Source organism: Nannospalax galili, unplaced genomic scaffold (genome assembly GCF_000622305.1).
Source record: "Nannospalax galili isolate Female #2095 unplaced genomic scaffold, S.galili_v1.0 scaffold666, whole genome shotgun sequence".
Lineage (NCBI taxonomy): Eukaryota > Metazoa > Chordata > Mammalia > Rodentia > Spalacidae > Nannospalax > Nannospalax galili.
In genome coordinates, this window is record NW_008356473.1 from 1,478,627 (window position 1) to 1,491,030 (window position 12,404).

General features: G+C 45.7%; 1 protein-coding gene across 1 annotated transcript in view; it reads left to right on the forward strand.

The window, feature by feature from the left end:
- The window catches only part of Epb41l4b (erythrocyte membrane protein band 4.1 like 4B), a 168,510-nt gene that overhangs the window by 110,447 nt on the left and 45,659 nt on the right, over window positions 1–12,404 (forward strand). The window contains exons 16-17 of the mRNA XM_008854640.3: window positions 6,275–6,489; window positions 8,403–8,521. Of these exons, the coding sequence (XP_008852862.1) occupies window positions 6,275–6,489; window positions 8,403–8,521 (334 nt within the window). The remainder of the gene's footprint in view (window positions 1–6,274; window positions 6,490–8,402; window positions 8,522–12,404) is intronic.

Consider the following 12,404-nt stretch of genomic DNA (forward strand, 5'->3'; position numbering starts at 1 on the left):
GGACGGATTAAGAGACAGATGATCATGTCTGGCAGAGGGCTAACATGGACATTTCTCCAAATCTCCAGCTTTACTATGATCTATAGTGTACCGTTCAGCAAAGGGCACACTCCATGTTTTTACAAAGTCACACAGCCATGACCATTACTGTTTCAGAAATAGCTTCATTCTTCCCCAAAGAAACCGGTAGCAGCATTGATCCCTCACTCTTGATCCCTCCCCAGTCCTAAGTAACCACTAATTTCCTTGCTGTTTGTCTGTTGTCAGCATTTCCTATAAATGGAATCATGCATGTGACCTTTTTCATATAGCACAATGTTTTCAGGGTTCACTCACGTAACATGGGATAATTCATTCCTTTTTCATGACTGGGTAACTTTCCAGTTGCATGGATATACCACATTTGATTATCTGTTAATCAGTTGATGAACTTTTAGTTGTTTCTACATTTTGGTGATTATGAATCATGCTACTATGAGCATTCAGGTATGAGTCTTTCCTGGATCTCTTTTCCTTTCTCTTGGACATTTATCTTGCTATGGATTACTGGGTCATATGGTAACTCTATGTTTAACTCCCTGAGGAACTGCAAGCTGTATCACCAAACTGGATGAACCACCTTGCATTCCCTCCAGCAGTATGTAGGAGTTTTCCTAGTGATCTTAATATTCGTTCACAGTTTAAAACCACAGAAAGAGGCAATCTGTGGGGCTCCATTATAAAATCCTGCAGTTTCTTGCCGCAGATTAGAGTCCCAGGGCCCATGTCACTCAGACCTTGTCTAAAGTGCAAAGGCTGTGACTGGATTCTTAGAACACCTTCACTTGGCCTTGTTTTTGAGATAACTCCCCTGAGTTCCAGTGGGGGATTTTCCTTGTGCTGCCCAGGTGGCAATTCTGGTGGTAGATTCTGGAATTGAGTGAGCTCCACGTGTTGGATGGGCTGGGGATCCAAGATTCAGCCAAAGGAGAGAGAGGCTCTGGTTGGGACTGTGTATAAGATTGGGCAGGGCTGGAGGAGTCCCCTCTTAGCCCACCAGTTTTCCTGCACTCACCCCAGTGCAATCAAGACCTGGGTCACAGGCCCAGTGGGGCCACCAGTCTCTCCAAAGTTAGAGGCAGGATGGGAGTGAGGTCTTCCTCTGAGAAAGGGGATGAGGAGATAGATCAGGTTCACTACTCACTTTGCATTTCCTAACAGGGCACCTGGCTCATCCTTGCAGAGCCCCAGTGCCAAACAAGGCATCAGCAGCATCCTTGTAGGATCGTGGTGAAAATTAAATGTGAAAGGGCTAACCCAATGCCAGATACCTGGCAGCCCCTCATTCCACACAGATTCCTCTCATCTGCCAGTGTGTGGAAGCAGAAGTGGAAACATGCACGGCAGGCTCTGTCACCTACTCTACAAGTACTTGTGACCCCCCTTTCCAGAATACCAAATACCCCAGGAGTGTCAGTCTAAGGCAGTGAGCATGGAGGTGGCCTTGGTCAGTTTCCCTGAGGCTGGTGTGTTGCTGTGTGCTGCTGAGTTTCACCTTGACTTTGCCTGAGGTCAAAGGGCAAATGCACAACCTCGTAGATGCCATTTACATCAAAATCTGTGTGAATGGTGCCTCCAGGAATCCTGGAGGGTTGATCCTGGAGCTTGAGGTCTTGAGCAATCTCCGTAACAGATTCACCACCCTACAAAACCCTGTGCTGGATCTTCAGGATGTTCCCAAAGTGTGAGTGGAGAATGCTTCCAGCTCATTCCACTGCCTGCTTAGGAACTGTTGAGTGGCACTCTTCCTGGAGAGATGTGAACAGATATCTATCTACTCACTCCAGACAGGGAATCAACAATACAACAAAGTAACCATACTACTAAAGTCTAACTTGGTGAACCAGTGGAGCTACTTACAGGACCATAGGTGACTCAAAGGCCACTATGGCACTCAAACACCATCCCAGCATGCGTGCAACTCACAAAGGCTGAAAACATGACCCTGCATGACTCATAGGCAGCTGGACAGATGGGACAATCTCCTCTCCCCACAGTCCTTACTACTTATCTAACCTTGGGGAGGAAGGAAACTGTTGCATCTGGTAGGTTTCAGGAACTTCCTGAGACTTGTGAGTTGTTTACTTCCAGAGTCTTAACCATCAGAGGAAATTGCTACCCACAGGAACTGCTGTTCTTGTAAGGACCCTCAGCTGCACCAGACTCCTCTGTCCTGTCCCAGTCAGTTTCCCCAGCCCTCCTCTTCCCCTTTGTCTCTTTCTCATCCACCCCCTTAAGGAGCTTTAGATGAAAGTCATACACTCATATTTTACTTGATATATTATCAAATATGATTTCTCAGCCGGAAGTGGTGGTGCACACCTTTAATCCCAGCACTGGGGAGGTAGAGGCAGGTGGATCTCTGTGAGTTTGAGCCCAGCCTGGTCTGCAGAGTGAGTTCCAGGTCAGCTGGGGCAATAGGGAGACCCTGTCTCAAACAGTCCAAGAAAAAAAAAAAAAGATTTCTCAGTCTGCGTATGGTTGGTTTTTACTGTTTTAGTCTCCATGCTGTTTCCTTGAAATAAAAAAAAAAAAACAAAAACAACAAAAAAAAAAAACCCGCATCCTTTTCAGTGCTCTTCCAAGACCCTGGTAGGCATAACTAATCAATCACAGTACTCTCTCTGAGCTGGGCCCAACCTCCATCTCTCATTCCTGGGCAGAGAGTGAGAATGGATTGGAGCTGGCATCAGAGATGGTGTCTATTTGCCATCCTCCAGGAACTCTTCGTCAGAGCTCTCCAACTCTTCTTCCAGGCCTAACTTTGTACAGCTCTCTGCCGCTGGTCGTCTTTCCCTGCAGATGCCATCCCCACACTCACTGCAAGCCAGCAAGCGTTTGAGGCTGAAGCTCATGCTCCTAGGAGCAGCCCTCGCTCCCACCTGCCTTCTTCCCGGGATGATGTGCCCCTTTCCCGGCTTTTCCTCACTCCTCCCTGTTTCCGTGTTCTCCTCCCTCACGTCTGTCTAGTGCCCTCCTGTCTCACTGTTCCTCTCACTACTTCTCTGATCTGTCCCTCCTGCTGGGATAGTCCCAGTACCCACTCAGACCTGAGCAGACCAGAAGTGACAAGAATGCAGGGTACATGAAGGCCAGCCACAGGCTGGGAGCCATCTCCAGTTCCCACAAAGGACATCTGCTCTTTTTTGAAAGCCCAGCCTTTGCATTTCCATGGGGCAAGGGATGTTTTCAATACATCTGAAAGATGGGAAAATAATGTCAACAAGCCATGTGGCCCACAGAGCTGTTTTCAAATTCCAGCTGCACAGCTCAGCTCTGGAGATGAGTTCAGCCACCAGTGGCTCACTGTGTGCTACAGAAAAGTGACCACCAAGGTTCCCCTGCAGGGCTGGGGCAGGACCCAGGACAGCCCAGGGCTTTCAGCTCCAATTTGACGCCCTTTTGCTGCTCCCACGGGGGCGGGGGGCGGGGGGGTGTTGCAGGAATGTTTCCAAGGGGAAGCGGTGGGTGGAGCAGACCTCCAGAGGTCCTAACCCTGCCTCCTTCCACCCACTGCCATCAGGGTGGTGGAGGGATCCAGGGCCTGTGCCAATGCGGAACAGCACATCTTTCTTCTGGACTCTGCCCTGCCTCTGCACAGAGGCTCAGTTCCCTCCTCCTAACTCCGGGTCCCCAAACCCTGCTCCCACTCTCAGGAGAATCCCAGAGGGGTCCCTGGCTGCCCAGAGGATAACCCTACACACTTCACCCTTCAAACCAGCCCACCCTGTCATTCATCCTCACCTCCTGCCAGTTCCCTGTTCACTCCCTTTTCTCCATATACTTTGTTCTTCCTGCCCTTTCAACCTTGGCTCATACTGTACCTCAGACCTATAACAACTGTTCTACCTATTCTTCCTGAAACTCCACAGCCATCTACCCTCCTCCACAAAAATAATAAATGAGCAAAAATTTAGGTCATGTGCTTTACAAATGAGAGAAACTCAATTACTTAGGTCGACCATGCATTTTCTGAGCCTTGTAAATTGAAAGGTTTGGGGTAGGATCTGTTACGCCCAGATCTCGTGACCCCCAATGACCATCAAGTAGTCCAGAGTGTATGCAACAGCAAAGAGCCTTTACTCCTGCTTTAGCTCGAGCCCTCAGATTTTACCTACGCAGCGGATCCGTACTGAGAGCCCCGAACCAGGGTGGGGCAAGCTTTTTATAGGGAGTTTTGCTGAAGCCTGTGAGCACCAGATGCATTTTAAAATGATTGGATGGTCCTATGTTCTGAGTACGGGGAGGATTCTTATTGGTAGGGGCTGTCTTTAAGGCACTGGAATATGCTGTTATCTGTAGGGCCAGAAGTTTCTGTTTCTACCTTATAAGGCTTTTACATGCCCAGGCTTGCTTAATCTATGGCTTTGGGGGCGGGGGTGTGGGGGGGTAGCAACTGGAGATTTACAACATGCCTGAAACAGCTAGCCAAAATGGAGTCAGTGTATTCTGACTCTTGCATTTTTACTCTTCAGGATCAGCTTCAGGTATGGCTGGATCCAGGTGTTCAAATGATACCATTAGAGTTTTTTCTTGAGCCAGGAGTGGAGGCGCATGCCTTTAATCCCAGCACTCGGGAGGCAGGGGCAGACAGAGGCAGAGGCAGGTGGATCTCTGGGAGTTCGAGGCCAGCCTGGTCTCCATAGTGAATCCAGGCCAGCTGGGGCTGCAGGGAGACCCTGTCTCAAAAAAAAAAAAAAAATTTTTTTTTCCTCACTCTGTCAATCTTTAACCTCTGCTCCTCTTTCCCTTCATACATTGGCCTCATTTCCAGGGATAGAGTTAATTTACATCTATGAAATATGGTCACAAGAAACTTCAGTTTTCACTCTGATGGCCAGAGCTGACATTCATTGTACACTGTGGACACAGTGGCCTGACTCCAAAGTACTGAGCCCACAGAAATGTTTACATTTCTTTTACAGTCAGGAGAAAAATGAACATTTAATCAATGAATTTTTTTTTTAACTTTTAAAATTACAGTTTAGGATCTGGAGAGATGGCTCAGTGGTTAACAGCACTGGCTGCTCTTGCAGAGGACCTAGCACCCACCTGGCAGCTAGCAACTGCCAGTAACTCCAGTTCCTGGGGATCTAGTGCCCTCTTCGGGTCTCTGAGGGCACTGCATGCCCTCACGCATGGTATACTTACATATACTCAGACAAAACACTCATACACATAAAATAAAAAATAGAAAAATTTAAAAAGAAATTTTATGTGACTGTGGGGTGGGGCATGTGCCACAGCATACATGTGGAGGTCAGAGGACAGCTTGTCAGTTCTCTCTTTTCACCATGTAGGACCTGGGAATTGAACTCAGATTATCAATCTTGGTGGAAAGCATTTTTACCCTCTCACTGAACCCTGAAAAATTTTTTTAATGTTTGATATTAATATGCTTCCTTTTATATAAGCCCTGCCAAAAAATATGCTCTTAAAATTAAAACTTTTAAAGTGTCCATATGTGGGTATGCACATGTGAGTGCAGTGCTCTTAGAGCCCAGAAGAGGGTGATAGATACCCTGAGCTGGAGTCACAGGTGGTTGTGAGCCTCCTGGAAGGGAGCCCCTCTCTTTTAGTTTTCAGGTGTTGAAAGTCAGGAATAAATGAATGTCTCTAGATCAAATCCCAGACCAAATCCCTCTAACTGGGGCTGAGGAAGAGTCTGGCTGGTCAGGCTTGAGTCGCAGGCTACTCCTGAGCAGAAATATTGGGGAAGGGATAGAAAGAAGGCTTTTGGCATGTTAGGAAGGAGAGAGAACTCCTGGCTTGTAACATAGGTTTTTTGTTTTTTTTTTTTTTTGGTCTTTTTGAGACAGGGTCTCCCTGTAGCCCCAGCTGTCCTGGAACTCACTATGTAGACCAGGCTGGCCTTGAACTCACAGAGATCCACCTGTCTCTGCCTCCCGAGTGCTGGGATTAAAGGCGTGTGCCACCTCGCCCAGCCTCATAACATAGTTTTTATTTCTTCCTTCCACCTTCTATTAGAATGACTTTTTTTTTTTTTTAACATGTAAGTTATTTTATTCCATTTCAATGTGAGGAGATTTTTAGGGTCAAGATGCCAGATTTCTAATATACACAAATTCCCACTTTGTTCTTTTTATTAGCACATGGTTTGGCATGATGCCTTATTTTAAATAGGAATCTATTTGATGAGCCTCCTTCCCCTGGGGGTTGAGGTGCTATCAAGACACTGTGATGTTCTAAATCTTGACCTTGTTGCCCACCACAGCTACCCACTCCCCTCTCCAGCACTCAGCCCCACAGACCGGCTGCCTTTCGGCCTCGAGGAGAACGGGGGCACACCGTTCGCTGCTAAAGCTTCAGGGAGGCATCACCACCAGCATCAGCACCAGCACCAGGCCCACTCCAACTACGGCCTTTCGCTGACCCTGGAGAACAAGGAGGGGCCACTGAGGTCCCCAAACTCCAGCAAGTCGCTCCCCAGTGAGTGCGTGGAGGGAAGAGGGCGGAATTGGGAGGGGCATCAGGGGCAGAAGTGGGAGGAACATAGCCATGGTTACCAGTTAGGCAGCTTGGACCATAGAGCCTGATGCGTAAAGGCAGGGCCATCTGGATGTAGAGGTTTCCCAGAAGCCTCCACTTCAGCCTGGTTGTAGGTGAGCATTCCTTTGTGTCTTCAGTGCTTCTGCAGTTACCGACATGGACTCCGAGGCTCCAGTAAAGGAGTCCGGGGATTCCTATTGTCCTGATTACAGTAAAATCTCTGTCCTTTTCCGACCGCCACTTCTGACTTTTTCTAGCAACTCACTTTTACTGTACCTAAGAATTTGACTCTGGTGGATGGATAAAGAACAAGTTATTTTTGTCTGAATCTTTTTTTTTTTTTTTTTTTTTTTTTTTCCTTTAGACAGGTCTCCCTGTAGCTTCAGTTGGCCAGGAATTTACAATGTAGACCAGGCTGGCCTTGATCTAACAGACATCCACCTGCCTCTGCCTCCCAAGTGCTGGGACTAAAGGCATGTCCCACCACGCCCAGAACATCTGTTCTTTAATGAACAAATACTGGGTTTCATTATGGCATTTTTAAGCCTCCTTTCCACTTCCTGTAACATATGGCCTCCCTTCCCTCCCTCAAGAGCTCTGAGGCAGGGGCCAATCAGGAGGCTGTGATGCTGCTTCTCACTGTGCAGCAGAGGACCCTCTGGTTCTCAGCCTGCTACTCAGTGAAGTGGCAAGAGTTTGTGGAATGAGCACCCTGCAGGCATCTAGCTGGTGAAATAGGTTGAGCCCCTCAGGCCTCACCTGCAGACCGTTCTTGACTGAATGGGAAGTACCCTTGCCCAAATCCACCTCCTCCTTCTGCATCAAGATGACTGTTATAACAGGGCCCCATCAGTGCAGTTTCCATACAGAACTGCCAGTGTCAGAGTGCTGGCTGAATGCAAATGCCTTAGGACCTTTCCGTCATCCTTCACTGCCCCTGGATAAGGCCGCATTCGGAGCATGGCCACATGCAGATGTCAACAGCCCCTCCCCACTCTTCCCCGTGCTCTAGCAACACAGAACTGCTGTCTTCTCACCAAATACTGTGTGATCCAAGCCCTGTCCTTCACACTTGCTGTTCCCTCTGCCTGGAATGCCCTTGATCCTGCTAACTCCTCCACATCCCTCAGGAGCCAGCTCACACATTATCAGTGCGGCATTCCCTGATCCCCTCCATCATCCCTGGCTTTGGGGTGTCTTCTCTCTTGTGCCTATGAAATGAATGAAATATTTTAATGCTTTTATGTAGAATATTTGTCTCTCCCTTAGACTAAAAGCATGTCATGTTTCTTTCTTTATTTCAACTCCCCAGATCCCAGTTGCTAACAAGCAATAAAGTACACGCATTGCTGTATAATGAATATTTAATATTTAATGAATGCTTAATGTATTAATGAGTAAATCCAAGCTAGAGGGAGGCATGGTGGGAAACAAATGTGACGCAGTACAAAAAGTCAATGCTTTGATTTTAGAGACACAACATGGCTCTCAAAGGCACCTTGCTATGTTCATTAACTTGAACACCAGTCCCATCAGTTTGCAAAGAGCTTTTCATAGTTAAGTCTGCTTATAAGAATGACTTCAATATTACAGCAACTCTGCAAGTAAGTGATTTTTATTTTCACTTTTAATCAGTCCAGAGGCTCAGAGAGGTCAAGCAACATACCCCAGGGCTATCCAGCTTCTATATGGGGAGTTAGGTAGAGAAACCTTGTCCTCAGGCATCATCAGACCACATCAAGCTAGAAGGCAGGTAGGAGAGGTGTAGGGAGTCAGGCTCCTGCAGGTGTCACTCCTTCAGATCTCGCTGTCATTTCAGCTCTGCTTTTTCATTTGCCCCCGCCATTTTGTAGAACTGAGTCCAGGAGCACCTGCTCTGTACAGCGAAGCCGCTGCTCACCTGAAGAAGCTCGAGCTGGAGACTGTGAAGGCTGCAGGACCCTGGCCCGCTCTGCACATCAACATCAACAAGGTGCAGCCCTAGAACTCAGCAAGGAGCATGCCTGCCCTGTGTCACAGGCCTGAGTCCTGTGGTGTTTCCATTCTTTCCTCTGTGTGTGTGTGTGTGTGTGTGTGTACACACATGTGGGTTAGTGTGGATGTGTGCATGAACAGTGCACATGTGGCAGTCAAAGGACAACTGCGTGTGTTGGCCCTCAGGCTTCTTCCACCTTTTATTGGAGACGGGGTCTTTCAAGGCCTAGAACTTCTCCATATAGGCCAGGCTAGCTGGCCTGTGAACTTCCAGGGATCCATGTCTCTGCCTCCCATCTTACCATGTGTGGAATTACAGGTGCACACCACCCTACCCAGCTTTTTAACCTGGGCTCTGGGGATTCAAATTCAGGTCCTCACGCTTGTAAGGCAAGCACTTGACTGACTGAGCCATCTCCCTAGCCCTAGAAATGCCTTTTAGACAAAAGGGTTCACATAATGATGCACAGATTTTTCAAAATATAAATTGACTCTCACCTGAGTTGATGCAGACAGGTGAACAGTACTACCTTCACTTTGTCTACCTGGGACAGGAATAAGCCAGCTTGAATTTTATGTCCAAAAAAATCAGTTTAGCATGACTAAATTCAAGGTGAAAGACCAATGCTGAGGTGCCATCCTTTTCTTAGTTTAGCACCACTCCATTATTCTAAGTAGGTCTTCAGTCATTCTGTCAGTAAAACCGTTTTCCTCTAAGCCATTGTCAAAACCCTCACATGGGCTCGATAGCTAATTAAATTCCTGTTTTCCAACATGCCATTCCCCCAATTAAAACTAAATACAAATGAATTCTTCATACAGCCATGCAAGCATCCATTCAAGTATGAAATGCATATCTTAATGTAACTGGATTTATAAACAGAAGATAAATTACTCCAAACCCACACTGTAAACCTTACCTTTCAAGATAGTAAGTTTTTTTTGTGTGTGTGTGTGTGTGTGTGTATGTGTGTGTGTGTGTGTGTGACTTATTTGTCTAAAGGAGGAAGCTCAGCCCCTTGGGATAATGGATCTAGCTAGATGAGCCAGCTCTTCACGACCAGCTTGATGAGTTAAGACGACACTCTTCTCATATCCCAGGTGTTTCTTGCTGTATTTTCTTTTCAAACTGTAGAATTTGGCATGAGAAAGCCATTCATACTTCTCTGAATCGTTTGAACACCCAAAAGTTCTTAGGAAGGGAAAAAAGCTGCAGAGAGGTTAGGGGAGCTAGTAGGGTTGTGTGGCCAGGAGTTCTGACTTTGGACCCCATCAAAATCACAGCTCCTGGCTCCCTCTTGTGAGCTTGTACCAGTGGCTTCTCAGAGCTCAGCTTTGTGTTTCTCATCTGTAAACTGGGGATCATGATGTTCTGCTCTCTTTTCAGATCATGGAAATCTTTTCCTTTTGTCAGAGGAGTGCTGGGAATTGAACCTAGTGCTCTACCACTGAGCTATATTCCCAGTCCTCTCTTTTGCCTTTTGCTAAAGTGAAAATAATAAAAGTGTTGGCAAGATGGGCCAGCAAGATGGCTTAGTAGATAAAGATGTTTGTTGCTAAGCCTGACAATCTACGTTCAATCCCCAGGTCCCACATGGTGAAAGGAGAGAACTGACTCCTGAAAGTTCTCCTCTGATCTCCACACCCATGCTGTGACATGTGTGATTTTGTGCACATATACTAAATAAACATTTTTTTAATTTAAAAGGCACCTATTTCTAAATAGGATGAGCAAGTGAGATTCCAGTGAGAGAGGCATACAAAATGTGTAGTCAGTGACTGACTCATAATAAACATTTGTCTTCATCATCACCATCATCATCATCATGGGCATTGCCATCATCTATTTTGATGATGTTAGAAAAGAAAAGAGTTAAGATTTGAATCCAGAGCTTCTGTCTGTTTGGGTACTAAATGGTATTACTGAAGTTTGCTTCTCTACCAGAACTGTGTATTTAGAGGTCCCTCTGGGAAACTGAATTCTATGTCCTATTTCTTTATTATTATGTCAGCCAGCCACTTGCTCTGCTCTTCCGCTGTGGTGCAGCCTTACTACACCGACATTACTATTACCTGAACAAAGAGCCTAACCCTTAAATTTAGTTTTTAAGAGTAGGCTTAAACTTAGAGGACACTCGTTCTCTTTGGTATTTCTTAGAGTCCTCTGTCTCCTGGAACTGTGCTGATGGAATGGTCTTGTTGGGACTCTGTCCCTGGAACTGTGTCCTAGAGCCTGGCCCCACCCAGCTTCAATTGGGGAAGTACAAGCTTGGCTGTACCCTAATCTTAGCAGACCATCTGACCTTTTCATCCCTAGTTCTAGAATATCTCATTCATCCACAGTCACACTCCTTCCCAGTCTCCACTGTGGCCAATGGAGAAGGGGCGCTGCCTTTCAGCACTTTGATAATGTTAATTCTCAAGCACACCCACATTCATTCATCATCTTTTTGGGTGAAGTACCAAGTTGAAGTTGCCTAGGATCAGGTGCCAAGGTCACGAGACACAAAAGCACATGGGGTTAATTAAAAGTCATTAGTCCAGAGTATGTTCATTAATAAGAGTCATTCCCACACCGTGGCTTTCATAATATTCCTGCAATGAATACCGTGATATACAATAGGACTTTTGTTTGTTTTGTCTTTTGAAACAGGGTCTCACTATGCAATCCAGGCTGATCTTGAACTTCTTATCCTCCTGTCTCTACCTCTTGTGTACTGGAGTTATATACAAGTACCACAATGCCTGTATTCAATGGGACTTTTGAATCTCTAGTGAATAATATTAGTTTTAGAACTTGAGTACTTTAGAACATTTTCTTCTTGCCCTGGTATATGGTGGCTAACAAGCTATATTTCCATCTGATGTTAGTGAGTTGCTGCTAACAATCGTAAAGTCTTGGGCCTTTCTTATTTAGCACATATCTTTTCTGATAATAAATGGGTGTCACTATAATTACCTTTAGAGGTGTTTATTGGACACCAAGTCTAGGCCAAGCACCATATTACATTGGGACATGCTATTACCATGACCAATGGTATGATGAGCATTAAGACATTATTTTTCTAAAGTGACACGTATTCTATAAAAGATGATTTCAGGTTATAAGCAGGGATGAATAACTTTTATTTTAATAGTTATGTAAATAGCATGTCTACTATAATAAAACAATGGTTCTAAAGCCTTTGATTGCAGAGATATAATTGCTTTGAACATGAATCAAATATGAATATGCAATCACAGAGTAATCTACTTTAGCTGAGTCATATGAACTTTGAGGACATATTCACTTAACACATGGAGGATGGCAGAAATTGTGACATGAGTACCAGTTACTGAAGTCCAGTAACATTATACAGGTGCTAGGAATGTGGCTCAATGGTAGAGCACATGCTTAGCATGCATGAGGACCTGGGTTCCATCCACCCACATCTAAATAAATAAATATATAAGTGGATGAATGAATAAAGTAACATAGATACAAATTCCTTATTAAGAATCATAGTTTCCAGCAACATTTATTGAACAAACACCAGCAAAGATTTTGCACTCCTTCCCTTGATCCTACAAGTATTGAAGCAGGCCTTTCTATCTCAGAGGTAGCAATTACCGGGAAAATAGCTCTGGGTCGTGGGAAATGCTTGCGCCCTGGTCCTGTCACTGGTTGTCATTTCCTGATTGTGGAGGGGTCCCTTCCTGTCTTGAACATGCACCCTGACTCCCTACCTCACTAGAGAGTGGGATGTATGTTGCCTCCCTAACTCACTAGAGAGTGGGATGATGTTTAGGAGCCTTCTGCATAGGAAAACAGCAGCACAAGTGGACACATGCGTCTATACACTTAGATCCCTGTGTGTTGTGATTGTTGAGAAAGGTTAGTG